Below are 17,191 nucleotides of genomic sequence, written 5' to 3'. Positions count from 1 at the left end.
CGTGATCATATACAAATGTATGCAAGGTTTGAAATTATTATGTTTCAATCAAATATTATATCTGTTTGGGCTTCTTGCGGTCAATTTGCAGTCTACAAATAATTTGTAATTATGTTCCGGCCCCCCGACCATCCACTCAAAATAATAATTTGTAGCCTGCGGCTGAATCTAGTTGATGATCTCTGCTCTAGTCTATCCATTCAATACATGTTATTAAATTTCTGCACGGGTATGATAGCAGGTAGCGTCGAGCAGCCAACGATGACCCACTTTCAAGGAATATCTTCATCTCGCGACATTACACACTTAACATAATTATTAATCTTCTTTCACCCATATGCACCTTCTTCTGGGTCTCTTGATTTTAAAATCCCTAATTTAATCTTCTTTAATATAATTTCTTAGAAGTATGGTGATAAAAACACAGTTGAGAAAGTACAGTCTAATTAATTACGCTCGTTATGGAAGGCCATTGTGGCAGTGTGCGGGATTGGGGAGCTAGATAGAATTACTATGCATTAGCCCGACCCCTGTAGAGCCCCTCGCTCGTTTACCCTAATGACTCGGGGCTCCGGATCGCTCCTCCTGATTGGCTGGCAGCCCGTTAACTTTCCCTGGTTTATGGTCTCACAGCATAGCTATGGTGGTGTGACTGTCACATGCTCCCTTTCACCCCCCGAGCTCCTTCCTCCCATCCACTCCTCCAACAGTACTGTACTTACTGCCTCATTACGCACCCTAGATTTTCATAATGATTTGTTACTTAACGACTTTGTATATTTATTTTATCTTTGACACGGCTCATTATTCGAGATAGCAAAAATGACAAAAGGGTGTTGTGTGAAAGCATTGTAAGCTATAATGTCTTGTGAAAGTCACTTTTGGTGATTTGTTACAGTTTTAGGGCTTATGCAACCATGACTTTACCACACAAAGAGAGCACTTAGACAAGCTACAGTAGGCTGTGTGTTGGTGGTATAAAGCTGACAGCATCGTAGAGCTGGGACGATAAACCGGAAATTATCAATACCCGACCATACCGATCACTTATCGTAGGCATTTTGCTAATATTGTTCATTACAATAAGTAGCCTATACTAGAGAATGTGTAGTTTTAAAATGAAATTACTTTGCTAATTTGGTTGATCGTTAAAATGGGACAATTGATTGACAATTAATGACTAAACAACTGCTATAATAAAGCATCTTTAGTCATCAACAGCTCAGAGTTAAAGGAGATAAGCTGTCCACCATTGTGCAGTTCTAAGATGCCTCGAGATTAGAGCAATTTGGAGCCAAGCTGCCAGTTTCTTGGCGGCGGTGCCAACATAGCGCCTCTCCTCTCCTTCCAGTAGCAGCCGGGCGAAACGCCTCTGTGAGGAGTCCAGACTTTTCTCTCCACTGCAGTTCTGAGTCATTGACTCCACAATCCCACGAAGCCACAGCAGGGAATTTATCAAACCACAATTAATACACAGAGCAGTGTAGCATGGCCGGGCGGAGAGAGCAGAGAGGAGTAGAGGATGAGGGGAGAACGCCTTAAGAGGAGAGGAGGTGGAGAGAGAGAGAAGGTTGAGAGGGACTGGGAGTGGATTTGAAAATAAGAGAACATAAAAAGTGAGAAAAGAGGAAGAGTGTAGAGAAAGAGAAGACTTGTACAGGACTGAATAGACAGCTTGGGGTTGAGTGGAGTGCTAAGACAAAGCACAGTGTCTACAAAATGGAGGGCCATTGGGACAGTGGTGGGGTTGGAGTAGCTATTTCCTAATGGGTCACATCAAGGCAGGTAACTGTTTATTTGGAGAGTGGTTATGTTACTTTTCGAATAATATCATGTCAGTTATCATGTCAGGGTGCTTTTCTCTGGTAATTTGTCAGCAACAGCGAAAGAGAAGTCAGACTTTTGCCATGATAGAAGGGTTTCCACTTCCAAAACGGGTGTTTTGCATTGAGCCGTTTCAGGTCTAGGGGAAACTCTGGTAGGTGAGCGCATGTAATTGCTATTTGAAGTGGGGAAAATAGCATACCGATGTAAGGGCAGCCTGGACGGCTAAATGCTCATCAGTAGCTCAACACACCGTTTTATAAAAACTACATTCAAAAGTTGTCGTTTTATGTAAAAATGTCACAAGGATAATTTAATTTAGACAAAGCTTTTTCCATTGTTAAAATTGGCCTACAATTGTTTCTCTCCAAAAATGAACACTCAAGTAATCAAATACTAACATCTGTTCGGATATCCGCATATTCGATTAACCGTGCCCATCCCTAATGCGCACACGCACACACACACACACACACACACAGCACTCTCTCTGACTCCAGCTAAGGTAAGAGGACTTCTGTTTCTATCTGAATAAGTGTAATAATTTCCTCTCCTCTAGACCCGGTCTGTGATGTTGCCAGAACACAAAGCTCCTTTTTACTTCATCTCCTGTATCCACTTATCTTTGGCCAATTGACAGAGAAAATTATTTAAGGCACTTCTGCCTCTTCAGTTGCACAATATTGATTGGATTTAAATTTCACTCCCACTCTCCAGTTAGTCTCCCCTGTAGCCTGGCAGTGTTAGCTCTGCCCTCTCGCACTGTCCGCCCCTCTATATCATTACCCCAAACCTGCCTGGGAATGAGGCACTGCCTCCTTCTCACCCAAATATTAGTTACTTTTGAAATGACTACTCCCCCCTATAAAAAGGTACCGATGCTATAAAATACAGTAAGTATATAAAATACAGTAAGTATATACATACACATATATATATATATATATATACACATATACACACACACACACACACATACATACACACACTCAGCAAAAAAAGAAACGTCCTCTCACTGTCAACTGTGTTTATTGAGACATAAACTGAACAAGTTCCACAGACATGTGACTAACAGAAATTGAATAATGTGTCCCTGAAAAAAGGGGGGGTCAAAATCAAAAGTAACAGTCAGTATCTGGCCCTCAGTCCAGCCTCTCTCAGCCTATTGCGGACAGTCTGAGCACTGATGGAGGGATTGTGTGTTCCTGGTGTAACTCGGGCAATTGTTGTTGCCATCCTGTACCTGTCCCACAGGTGTGATGTTCGGATGTACTGATCCTGTGCAGGTGTTGTTACACGTGGTCTGCCACTGCGAGGATGATCAGCTGTCCGTCCTGTCTCCCTGTAGCGCTGTCTTAGGCGTCTCACAGTACGGACATTGCAATTTATTGCCCTGGCCACATCTGCAGTCCTCATGCCTCCTTGCAGCATGCCTAAGGCACGTTCACACAGATGAGCAGGGACCCTGGGCATCTTTCTTTTGGTGTTTTTCAGAGTCAGTAGAAAGGCCTCTTTAGTGTCCTAAGTTTTCATAACTGTGACCTTTATTGCCTACCGTCTGTAAGCTGTTAGTGTCTTAACGAGCGTTCCAAAGGTGCATGTTCATTAATTGTTTATGGTTCATTGAACAAGCATGGGAAACAGTGTTTAAACCCTTTACAATGAAGATCTGTGAAGTTATTTGGATTTTTACAAATTATCTTTGAAAGACAGGGTCCTGAAAAAGGGACGTTTCTTTTTTTGCTGAGATATATATATCTATCTATCTATCTCCATATTCATAAGTCTACAGATACAAACCTACAGCGCGCACACACACACATCCCACGACCAGGCGTTAGATTAATGGGCAGGGGGAGTGCAGACCTCCCTCAGTGTGGGGCGGCGGGCAGATTAATCTATGGCCTGGCACAGTCAACCACCGCTTTGATGAATGGGGACTTAGAGTGCACACACACACACCCCCCTGCGGGCTCTGTCCCTTTTTGCGTTTGAACCAAAACCATGCTAATTACTGCTCTGTGGAGCAGCAGAAGGTGAGGACAGGGGCACAAAAACAGCAAATTAACCTAACTTTCCCAACTCTCTCCAAATGGCTCCAGTCAGCGAACCTACATGTGTTTTACAGTAAGAGCTGGGCTGGCTGTGAGCTGGAGATAGACGGGGAGAATGTAGATCTCCTAGGTAAAACCTTCAGACACAGCTGTATGTGTGTCTTCTGGGTAAAGACTACTGAATGTCTCAGGAGTCTCTGGTTACCCTCCACATGTGCAATAAGTCCCTACATGCAATGAGCAACACATCCTTATCAATGGAATATTCTATAACGGTCTATAACTGGTGGTCCGTGAGCCAGATCCGGCCCAATTGGCAATTTAATGTGGCCTACTGTTGTCTAAGTAAATATGAGAGTCAACATTCCCAACATGCTGTGTATAGCATCTTTTACTAGTACTTGGCACACATTACAAATACATGGTGACCATGTGACTCGCTCAGTAACCTGGGCACGATATTGTAAAGCTCTGCTCCCAAATGGCCATGAGATGGACTATGCTCTGAGATGGGTTCCAAATTAGATGCTAATGTTATTTCTGACTGGAGAAAAGAGGGGCATCATTCTCAAGGGGATGCAGCCCTCTTCCTGAATGAAGCACAGAAGCAGAGGGATAATCAGCAGCACAATCAGACTGCAACCTCAGCAGGATGCTAATTCAGAGTCACTGCCCACCTACAGTATCTGGTCACTAATCGTTGTTTCTTAACTAGCACAGAGAAATGAGGAACAATATAATATATAGAATTTGATTTGTGAGAGGATCAACATGATCACTATACGTTTGTTCCATTGTGTCGGACTATCACTCGCAATGTTTTTCTCACAATCATTGAGGATCAATTGGATTCTTCAGAATTCTCCATTTAAGATCACTTGGGATCAATCTAACCTCACAATCAAGCAATCCACACCCTTAGATCCAGACATCAAAGACATAATCCCTCTCTACCCAACTGTTGTCCAGATGGGTAATTTGCTAGGAGAATTAGAGTTCTTCACGGATCCACGTGTACCCAAATACCCGAGACCCGATCCAGAATTCTAAATAATGTCACAGGTTTGGGTCGGATCTGATATAATTGTCTCGGGTATGTGTAATTTTAACTGACTTGTCCGCAAGGGCCCATACAGATCCGAAGGAGACTGCTGCAGTAGAGAGAGAGAGAAAGTGTATCATTAATACTGCTGCTCTTGCTTTTCATGAGAGTGGAGCGTGGCACGTGTAGCTTGTTGTTGGCCAATTATAAGTCATCAAAGCAGCAATAGGCTACAGTCAAAGAGCCTCGCACCGTGAGGCAAAAGTTAGGAGATATCTAATCAATGGAAGATGGAATTAAAATGACAGAATTAAAAAAGTTAAAAAAGGAGAGGATAGGCTACAACTACCAAGAGCCAACAGGTAGGCAGGCTGCTCCTTAATATTCTGGATGGAGTTGTAGGATGAGAAAGCGCATGCACTGCAGCCTCAGTTAGCCTAGCTAGCTAGCTTAACTATCTTCTCCCGGTTTGATGCAATCCAAGACCGGTTCTACGTAATCATATTTGATGATAAATAACCTAGCTATGACAGCTATAGGTCTACTATAGCGCATGTTGGCTTGGTTGGTTGCTGTCTCTTGTCTCTCCCTCCCTCCTCCCTGCTCCCCATGTCACTTGGTCACAGTACGGCCCCTCCCCCGCATGCTAGAGCGGGCACCCCTCTCCCTCTAGCGCTTTATCAGCTCCGGTTAATAAAGTAGCTTTTAAAAAATGACTTTTCTGCTGCTTCCCTCACTCGGATTGGACCGGGTCTGGATTCGACCAGGTCTATACGGAAGGGGTCTAGTTGTCCTCGGGTCTGTTCGAAATGGGTCTCTATATTAATTTTTATTAATGTATATCAGGTCCGGGTGGGAAATCCCCAGGTCCACTTCGGAACGGGTCAAAAAGTGAAGACCTCTAAGGAGAATATTCAGGTAGTATCATGTTTGATTGATTAACTTACTCAAATGGTCAACAGTGGAGCCTTTTGCAGGCTCAGCATCAGTACTAAGCATGTAGCCTTTAGCCTGAATGCTTAGTCCTCGGAGAGACATTGGTGTAGTTTGATGGGCTAGTGCTCATTTCTCAAGTGCTGTTTAGGCCAATTGCCCAGTAGAGGGGTATACATTTGCTACCCTGTGCGATACATACCCAGGCACGTTCAAATCACAGTCTATGTAGGTTATGATTTGAACATGCCTGGGTAGGTGTCGCACAGGGTAGCAAATGTATATTTGATGAGCCGTGAGAAACTATAAAAGGTGAAAAATACCATTTAAAAACGACCCCTCTACTGGGCAATAGTCCTAAACAGCACTTGAGGAATGAGCCCATCATAACCTACACCGACTGTGATTTGAACGTGCCTGGGTAGGTGTCGCACAGGTTGCCACTGTGTAATATGTGCCACTGGGATTTGTAACGGGAGAGATAGATTGAGGTAAAACGAGGGGGTGTTTACAGGATCGAACGTGGCTGTGTGACAAGCTGATACAGCAAGATACCTTTACGTTTTACAACATTCATAAGCTGTGTGCAACTGTTCAACTGGGTTAACCAGCAGTCAATGTTTTCAATAGCACTTGGTGATACATCAAAAAACATTCAATATTACCATAAAAGACTGCTATCCTTCTTACAGTATGCTCTTACGGAGGTGAACCTTTGAATAGAACCAACGCTGGTGCGAACATCACCATTTCCCTACAGTCACTTTAGACAAGATTTTGTTGGATGCTTTCATTTTGACTGCAATCCAAAAGACCTGCCATGCTTAACTAACTGTCTGAAACAAAGGGTGTGTCCCAAATGGCACTCTATTCCCTATATAGTGCACTACTTCTGTCCAGAGCCATATGGGCCCTTATAGGTCAAAGGTAGTGCACTACATTGGAATAGGGTGCCATTTGGGATACAGACCAACTGTCTCGTATCTAATCCAATTCCTTTCTTTATCTGTCTGAAGTGGAGGCCATTGGATCACCATGTTCTAATTCATTCAATGCACTACTCCATGACAGTGGAGTGTGATTCAATTGTCGCCAACCCCTTCACTTCCCTCTTCTGATTACATATGTTGGCGCACTTCTCCGCTGATTACACTTACGGTATCAGTAAATGTATACTAAACTAATTTACCACACCACGCTCTTTGCCACGACTCAGTCTTTCTAATTACACAAGATTAGGGACTAATTTCTAATTATACCTTAATATGCTTTAATGCATTTTAATGACAGCTCGGTGTTAACGTCAAACTTGGAGGCGGTCTTTCGGGAGCGTCGAGAGAGGGGGGAATCTTGGCAATCGAGGCTTGAGGCACTCGGATGGGAAACATTGATTTTGATTTTGGCTGCCGCTCAACATCGCTGGCAAGGGATGGCAACCGACGGCTGCATATTGAAGTCGTTCAAAGAAGTGAAAATGTAGCGCTGTTGCAAAGCCCAGAGATGTAAGATATCTTTCACTGCCAGAGCTATGACATATTATGGGGGATGTGCAAGAGTTATGATTTGGATACGCTGCCTTATATTGATTTGCTACTTCTGAGAGGATGACCAGTGGACCAAGACCAATGAAATGAGTAGTATTGACGTCCTACAAGACGGTTGGGTTTTCTCTGACTGTTGAAATATTATCTTACTACTCTGTTACTATAGATACCATAGCAAAGGAAGTCCTATCAAACAAAGGGCCTTCTCCTAATCAGACCAGAACCGACACACACGGCAGCATTTTCAATTTCCAACTCCACTTCCAACTCAATTTCCTAGCCCCAGCCAGTGTGACTCAATAGATCTTTCTAGTTGTGTTTTGTGTACACAGTACGTGTTCCTATTCAACTAGTTTGTTCACACAGTGTGGTTCTCGAGCGCAATACTACATTCCTCATGATTTGCTTGCTCTTGTTGAATCTAATGGGGTGGAGAAAGAATTATGCACGATATATTTCTGCACGATTGGGATACAAATTGCATTGTGCGCCCGATTGGTATGGCCTGGCCTGTTATAATTGCATTCTGTTAATTAATGCTGGATGGGATGACGAGGGGAACTACTAGCGTGTTTTGTGCATATCGTTATCGCTAATTGGGCCGGTGGTTAACCCCTTATCCACTCGTCTGAACCTGAGACAAAAACATCTCACAACTGCAGGTCATTACACTAATTGTGAGACAACATAGTCACTGTTTCATTATCGGCGGGCTTGTGAGGAAATGCATATTTAGAGACAACGCACTAAGGTTCTAATATTTTATATTGAAGCTTATCCCCAAGGAAGTTTGAATTCAGCCAAACTTGTGGTGACGGTTCTCATAAGCAAAATGAGATGGCTGAAATGGGCCCTTTTCTTTATTCATTACATAGCGCATCATTTGACATTTTATTTGTTTATGGACATGTTACTGACATGGGATAAGTGGGATTCTTACTGTATGTAGCCAGCTCCTACTAATTTTTCAGCTACCATTTTCGACCTCTTAATGGAACACCGCTGCCGTGTGCTCCGGTTGAGCCCTTAACCCCAGCGACCTCGGTTTCCTCGTGGCCTAAGTGCATCATGGGTGAAGTGCTAAATTTCTCCAGTCACAGCGAGCTGCAAATAAACATTCAAATGTAAATCAGTCGTGCTCCGAGAGGTTGAGTGCGTGGCAATTAGCCTTCTCGTCATTATGCGGCAGGCAGGTCGTTAGCGGGTGGGCGGATGTGACCTTGGAGGGGCTCGTTAAGGGGATGATTGACATGGCGACGGTGGCAACAGTAACCGCGACAACAGACAGACTCTGGCTGTGGCGGGCGCACCTGTGATGTCATGCTGCTTGAAGGAGTCGCTGTAGATCTGGTGCTGCTTGGGGCAGTGCTTCTTCAGCCACTTGCACACGTCCTGCTGGGACCACAGGGCCACTGGCTTGGACAGCTTTACGTTCCCTGGCTGCATGGAGAGGAAAGACAATAGATGACTTATAGGTGCAAAATAGATGGCACATACAGTGAGGGAAAAAAGTATTTGATCCCCTGCTGATTTTGTACGTTTGCCCACTGACTGAAGAAATGATCAGTCTATAATTTTAATGGTAGGTTTATTTGAACAGTGAGAGACAGAATAACAACAACAAAAAATCCAGAAAAACACATGTCAAAAATATTATAAATTGATTTGCATTTTAGTGAGGGAAATAAGTATTTGACCCCCTCTCAATCAGAAAGATTTCTGGCTCCCAGGTGTCTTTTATACAGGTAACGAGCTGAGATTAGGAGCACACTCTTAAAGGGAGTGCTCCTAATCTCAGCTTGTTACCTGTATAAAAGACACCTGTCCACAGAAGCAATCAATCAGATTCCAAACTCTCCACCATGGCCAAGACCAAAGAGCTCTCCAAGGATGTCAGGGACAAGATTGTAGACCTACACAAGGCTGGAATGGGCTACAAGACCATCGCCAAGCAGCTTGGTGAGAAGGTGACAACAGTTGGTGCGATTATTCGTAAATGGAAGAAACACAAAATGACTGTCAATCTCCCTCGGCCTGGGGCTCCATGCAAGTTCTCACCTCGTGGAGTTGCAATGATCATGAGAACGGTGAGGAATCAGCCCAGAACTACACAGGAGGATCTTGTCAATGATCTCAAGGCAGCTGGGACCATAGTCACCAAAAAAACAATTGGTAACACACTACGCCGTGAAGGACTGAAATCCTGCAGCGCCCGCAAGGTCCCCCTGCTCAAGAAAGCACATATACAGGCCCGTCTGAAGTTTGCCAGTGAACATCTGAATGATTCAGAGGAGAATTGGGTGAAAGTGTTGTGGTAAGATGAGACCAAAATCGAGCTCTTTGGCATCAACTCAACTCGCCGTGTTTGGAGGAGGAGGAATGCTGCCTATGACCCCAAGAACATCATCCCCACCGTCAAACATGGAGGTGGAAACATTATGCTTTGGGGGTGTTTTTCTGCTAAAGGGGACAGGACAACTTCACCGCATCAAAGGGACGATGGACGGGGCCATGTACCATCAAATCTTGGGTGAGAACCTCCTTCCCTCAGCCAGGGCATTGAAAATGGGTCGTGGATGGGTATTCCAGCATGAAAATGACCCAAAACACAAGGCCAAAGCAACAAAGGAGTGGCTCAAGAAGAAGCACATTAAGGTCCTGGAGTGGCCTAGCCAGTCTCCAGACCTTAATCCCATAGAAAATCTGTGGAGGAAGCTGAAGGTTCGAGTTGCCAAACGTCAGCCTCGAAACCTTAATGACTTGGAGAAGATCTGCAAAGAGGAGTGGGACAAAATCCCTCCTGATATGTGTGCAAACCTGGTGGCCAACTACAAGAAACGTCTGACCTCTGATCGCCAACAAGGGTTTTGCCACCAAGTACAAAGTCAGGTTTTGCAGGGGGGTCAAACACTTATTTCCCTCATTAAAATGCAAATCAATGTATAACATTTTTGACATGCGTTTTTCTGGATTTTTTTGTTGTTATTCTGTCTCTCACTGTTCAAATAAACCTACCATTAAAATTATAGACTGATCATGTCTTTGTCAGTGGGCAAACGTACAAAATCAGCAGGGGATCAAATACTGTTTTCCCCTCACCTGTACAGTACTAACATATACAGTGCATACACAAACAATATCAACCAATGCAGATAAAAGGGCCATTTGTATCATCCTGATGGCACAGTTCCTAAGACTAGATCTGCAGGTCAGTTGGGGTAAATGCGTAAAACACATTTCAGGTGAATGCATTCAGATGTACAAATTACTAGGTATCCCCCTTTCCTTTTCCAATGAGATAGCAAGGTCTACGGATATATGGTAATAAGCAGATATGCATGTTCCACAAGAAGCACTAAGGGAACCATGGTACAGCACTATTTATCAGACCAAAGGGGACATACTATAAATCATTTGACAGACAACATGCAGCCAGGTTGATAGTTCATATGTTGCCTAATCCCTCAGGCATTCAGTGTGTATCCCGCTGAACAACCCGCCACTGTAGCTAAAGTGCTGGCATCGCTTCCTTTTGATTGAGGTGCGACTAAAATTACCCACAGAGAGAGGTGGTTAAAATTTCACATCCACTCCCTTCCTCCCATTTCCCTCCCACTCCAGTCAGCAGTGGCTTGCTGTGTGGTGCGGCATAGCAATAGAACATGCCCCCACCTAGGCTAGGCCAGCGTAACACAGTACCCACCGCATTCCCCTTCATGTCTGTCTCTCTAGCTCTACCTGACTGACTGACTGACGAGAGATACAGAGAGAGAGCGCCACCAGGGGAGACTGTCATTCTTCCAGTGCCAAGTATAGTCAGAGTACAGACGACCGACGTGACTGCTTTGGCAGGCCACAGAGACACTGAATCTGCAGGGAGGGAAGAGACAGGAGACCTCCGCTGAGGGGAGGATGGCATTGCAACAAAAACCCACGTTAACCATTAAATACAGCTTAGCTCGACACTAATTAACCCTGACTAGCAGCCTGGGGTGTATGGTACAGTACAGGAAGGAGCTAGTGTAGCTCTGGATGGCTTAGCCAGAAACACTACCATGATGAGCCCAGTAGGAAGGAATGGGGACAGAAAGAAGGTGTGTGTGTGTGTGTGTGTGTGTGTGTATATACACTACCATTCAAATGTTTGGGGTCACTTAGAAATGTCCTTGTTTTCCATGAAAACATACATGAAATGAGTTTGAATAGGAAATAGAGCAAAATGCATAGGAAATGTAGTCATTGACAAGGTTAGAAATAAATTATTTTTAATAGAAACAATAATTGTGTCCTTCAAACTTTGCTTTCTTCAAAGAATCCTCCTTTTGCAGCAATTACAGCCTTGCAGACCTTTGGCATTCTAGTTGTCAATTTATTGAGGTAATCTGAAGAGATTTCACCCAATGCTTCCTGAAGCACCTCCCACAAGTTGGATTGGCTTGATGGGCACTTCTTACGTACCATACAGTCAAGCTGCTCCCACAACAGCTCAATAGGGTTGAGATCTGGTGACTGTGCTGGCCACTCCATTATAGACAGAATACCAGCTGACTGCTTCTTTCCTAAATAGTTATTGCATAGTTTGGAGCTGTGCTTTGGGTCATTGTCCTGTTGTAGGAGGATATTGGCTCCAATCTAGCGCCGTCCACAGGTTATGGCATGGCGTTGCAAAATTCCTTCTTCAAGATCCCTTTTACCCTGTCCAAATCTCCCACTTTACCACCACCAAAGCACCCCCAGACCATCACATTGCCTTCACCATGCTTGACAGATGGCATCAAGCACTCCTCCAGCATCTTTTCATTTGGTCTGCTTCTCACAAATGTTCTTCTTTGTGATCCAAACACCACAAACTTCGATTCGTCTGTCCATAACACTTTTTTCCAATCTTCCTCTGTCCAGTGTCTGTGTTCTTTTGCCCATCTTAATCTTTTCTTTTTATTGGCCAGTCTGAGATATGGCTTTTTCTTTGCAACTCTGCCTAGGTCAGCATCCCGGAGTCCCCTCTTCACTGTTGACGTTAAGACTGGTGTTTTGCGGGTACTATTTAATGAAGCTGCCAGTTGAGGACCTGTGAGGCGTCTGTTTCTCAAACTAGACACTAATGTATTTGGCCTCTTGTTCAGTTGTGCACCGGGGCTTCCCACTCCTCTTTCTATTCTGGTTAGAGCCAGTTTGCGCTGTTCTGTGAAGGGAGTAGTACACAGCATTGTACGAGATCTTCAGTTTCTTGGCAATTTCTCGCATGGAATAGCCTTCATTTCTCAGAACAAGAATAGACTGACAGTTTCAGAAGAAAGTTATTTGTTTCTGGCCATTTTGAGCCTGTAATCGAACCCACAATTGCTGATGCTCCAGATACTCAACTAGTCTCAAGAAGGCCAGTTTTATTGCTTCTTTAAAATCAGCACAACAGTTTTCAGCTGTGCTAACATAATTGCAAAAGGGTTTTCTAATGATCAATTAGCCTTTTAAAATGATAAACTTGGATTAGCAAACACAATGTGCCATTGGAACACAGGACTGATGGTTGTTGATAATGGACCTCTGTACGCCTATGTAGATATTCCATAAAAAAATCATCTGTTTCTAGCTACAATAGCCATTTACAACATTAACAATGTCTACACTGTATTTCTGATCAATTTGATAATAATAATAATAATAATAAGCCATTTAGCAGACGCTTTTATCCAAAGCGACTTACAGTCATGCGTGCATACATTTTTGTGTATGGGTGGTCCCGGGGATCGAACCCACTACCTTGGCGTTACAAGCGCCGTGCTCTACCAGCTGAGCTACAGAGGACCACATTGATGCTTTTCTTTCGAAAACAAGGACATTTCTAAGTGACCCAAAACTTTTGAATGGTAGTGTATATATGGATAGGGCTGGGGAAAAGTATTTGCCCCGTTCCAAATTCACTACTTTCGCATATTCTTTATACTGAATGTCATCAGATCTTCAACACAAACCTAATATTAGATAAAGGGAACCTAAGTGAACAAATAACACAACAATTACATACTAATTTCATTTATTTCATAAACAAAGTTATGCAACACCTAATGCCTGTGTGAAAAAGTAATTTCCCCCTTACACTCAATAACTGGTTGTGCCACCTTTAGTTGCAATGACTCCAACCAAATGCTGCCCACTCTTCCATGCAGAACTGCTTTAACGCAGTGACATTTGTGGGTTTTCAGGCATGAACTGCTTGTTTCAAGTCCTGCCACATCATCTCAATTGGGATTAGGTCTGGACTTTGACTAGGCCATTCCAAAACTTCAAATTTGTTGCTTTTTAGCCATTTTCATGTAGACTTGATTGTCTGTTTTGGATCATTGTCTTGCTGCATGACCCCCAGCTGCGATTCAGCTCACAGACGGATGGCCTGACATTCTCCTGTAGAATTCACTGATACAGAGCAGAATTCATGGTTCTTTCTATTAAGGCATGTCGTCCAGGTCCTGAGGCAGCAAAGCATCCCCAAACCATCACACTACCACCACCATGCTTGACCGTTGGTCTAAGGTTCTTACTGTGGAATGCAGTGTTTGGTTTTTGCCAGGCATAATGGGACCCATGTCGTCCAAGAGAGAGGCTTGGCTTTGCTCCCTCTATTGCTCAGGGGTGAGTGTGTATAATGTGCACTGCACAGGGTGAGCTCGGTGGGGTTGGAGAGGGAACTGCAACAGTTCCTGAGTCAATAGCCATCCATGTATTTCATAGTAATGTAACACAAAGCAGTGTTTCTGGGACTTTAACATTGGGTGAGGCCATGTGAGTGAGTGAGAGACAGTGAGAGAAAAACAAAGGGGAATCATCCACAGAACTGCGTTTGAGACTCTGGGCCAATTAGAGATTTGAGTGACAGTGCTGGTGTGCAGAGCGAGAAAAAGCCAGCTTTATTTCTAAGTGGGAAATTGAGAATAGGTTTGCGTGCTCAGGCTCTTAAACACACACACAAAAACACACATTCAATCTGTCCTTGGCATAATTTAACACCCTATGCAGTTCATGTATTTCACATGTTACCTTAGCAACAGAGCAAGGACAACTTCAAAACACTAACACAATTTAAGAATGTCAGCCCACATACGCCATGAAAATTAAACCCACAGCAACACACACAGACTACTACCAGGTGTAATAAATAGGATACACATTTTTTTTTTACTAAACGCCTTACCGATAGTTAATTAATGACTTACTTTAAAATGAATGTAACTCCATTATTACAAGAATGTAAAGGCATTTCAGCAGCTCTCATACTGTAGTGTTGGCGTAGCTCCACCACCATGTGTAGCCTCGTTAGTGCACTATACAGCTCTGGCATTCACGAACATACAGCGCCATCTAGCAAATAAATGACCACACTGCATCATTCCAATACTACAGTACAACATTTCCTCAGTGTTGAGAGGGAATAGCCCTTAGAGTCACACTGACTGAGTGAGTGGTTATTTGAGACATCGAGCCCTAGTGTCATTCTCAGCTCATCTCCTTCATGGCTCACTTAATTAACTAGTCCAGCGTTGCGGCAGGCGTCGCCTGGGCCCGCTATTTCTCTCTCTCCCTCTCTCTCCCAAAGCTCAAAGGCAAAGAAAATGAGTTAATTCTTCCGTTACGTTGTGGGGATAAGGCAGGCTAGGCTGTCTATGTGGACGGCAGGCCGGGCTGGGAGGGAGAAATAACACGCTATGCTGAGTAAATTAATAACCGCTTTAAAAAAAGACTCCTCCAGGTTGAAATTGGATTTACAAGCAGTGTGAAGACAGACTTCATTGGGCCACATCAAAGAAAGAACATGCACAATGCTGGCTTTTAATTTCCTGACCTTGGGAGTCAATATGGGTGCATTACCCAGCAGGGCAATAGGAGTTGATGTGTGTGTAGACAAAGATATTCCTTTGGGCATGATTATGTGTAGGGTTTCTTGATTTTCAATAATAATAATAATAATAATAGCCATTTAGAAGACGCTTTTATCCAAAGCGACTTACAGTCATGCATGCATACATTTTACGGGTGGATGGTCCCAGGAATTGAACCCACTATCCTGGCGTTGCAAGCGCCATGCTCTACCAGGTTATGCTTTCAGTCGATGCCGTTGCTTAGCCACAGAGTTTCTCCATCAGCAGAACTGCACAGTACTGTGATGGCTCCGACATTTTCTTTTCTTATTGTCCTTTCAAACATGTTCCAGCAACTAGGGGTATGTGTAGCCTGGCCAGAGCAGTACAGCTTGGCTCGGGTTGGTTTGGCTCAGTAGTGTGAAAAGGGTATCGTCATGAACTCAAATGACGGATACTGTACAATGTGCATGGTTGAAAATACAGTTTGTGATTAAGACATTTCTACTTTATGCTACTACAAAATATGTGAAGAGTTGACTGATGCCTATGAAGTAAGGTAACATCACTCACATGACATCCACAGATTTCTAAATGAGGATTCCATGCAGCGATGCCATTTTTCTAATTAACCTACATGGTGGTTTATCACACTTACTCTTCTACTGTAGGAACATAGAAGGCTTGTACCACGCAGTGTGACTATAAAAAGCATCTTAGTTTTTCGTAGGCTTGGGCGTTATACCATATACCGGGGTATTTGGAAAAAGCCACAGGATGGTTTTTCAATACCGTCAAAACTATTTATTTGAAGTTTTTCAATAAATGTGAATATTTGTAGGTACTTTTTAAGTTAATACCTGCAGTCAACTTGTGCAATACATTAGGAGATAAAGCAGTTCGCGTTCTTCATTTCACCGGTCACATTATTTTACATCATGAAGCTTACCGTAGCTCCCGAGAACAGTTGAGCCAGTCACGTTTGTTAGTAAAATAGCCCAACGGGAGTGCATAAAGTTCTATATCTATCGGCGAGTCTCTGTTGTGCGGTGCACATGAGGTGATGAAGTTACACTATGCAATTCACTACTAAATGTTTGCCATTAGATAAAGTATATTATAATCAAATAGCTCTCGATGTGTTGTCTGTACAGCTGCCATTTCTTCCCTGTGTTTCCTACTAGAGTTTTTCTCCTCCGTGTACACACATTCTACTCTTCCTTCAAAAAAGCATGCATCACAACTTTGTTCATTTGCACAGTTTTTCTATCGTTCACTTTTGCTTGTAAATGTCCACACCCACCGAAAATGACATTCGGTAGCTACTAGCTATGCTTGTATAAAACTTTGAGCTGGATTTGCCTGTCTTTGCAATTTAGTTCATGTTAGTTTTCAATAACTCCCAGGATAAGAGAAGGACGGAATGACAATATGAAAATCTGGATAATGCCCAAGCCTAGTTATTCATCTACATTTCAAAGGAGTAGCTACATGGGGCTTCTTGCAGGACATATTGTCTGGGTGAAAGCAGTTCCAGTCAGTCAGATTGACAGATAATTATCTCTGTCATTTTCTATCTCATCTCCCTTCATAGACAGAGGGGGAAAGAGCAGGAAATGTCAGATCCATTGTCGCTACAGGATGCTATTTTTAGAGAGGAAATAAAAGCAATTCTCCACTGACAACAACCTTTAATCTAAATAAGTCATTCTCAGGAAACATTGAATAAGGGCTGTCAAGTGAGTTAATTTGAACATTTTTGTATCTAGTTAATTGATCAAGCAATGGTTAGGTGCCAGAAAGAGTGTGTAGTAAGGAAGTAATTACTGAATTAAAGATTAATTGTCTGTTAGAATTACAGATCTGAAATTCCTTGAAAATTAGCAAGGTACAGTAAATGATGGGACATGTTACTAATATCCCAAAATGAACCTACAAATC

The 17,191-nt window shown here is 43.2% G+C and overlaps 1 protein-coding gene across 1 annotated transcript in view; it reads right to left on the bottom strand.

The window, feature by feature from the left end:
- samd12 (sterile alpha motif domain containing 12) overlaps positions 1 to 17,191 on the bottom strand; it is a 136,932-nt gene that overhangs the window by 83,709 nt on the left and 36,032 nt on the right. The window contains exon 3 of the mRNA XM_041902992.2: positions 8,708 to 8,837. Coding sequence (XP_041758926.1) covers positions 8,708 to 8,837 — 130 coding nt within the window. The remainder of the gene's footprint in view (positions 1 to 8,707; positions 8,838 to 17,191) is intronic.

The sequence above is a fragment of the Coregonus clupeaformis genome, chromosome 17 (assembly GCF_020615455.1).
Source record: "Coregonus clupeaformis isolate EN_2021a chromosome 17, ASM2061545v1, whole genome shotgun sequence".
Lineage (NCBI taxonomy): Eukaryota > Metazoa > Chordata > Actinopteri > Salmoniformes > Salmonidae > Coregonus > Coregonus clupeaformis.
This window is presented reverse-complemented; position numbering and strand designations above follow the sequence as displayed.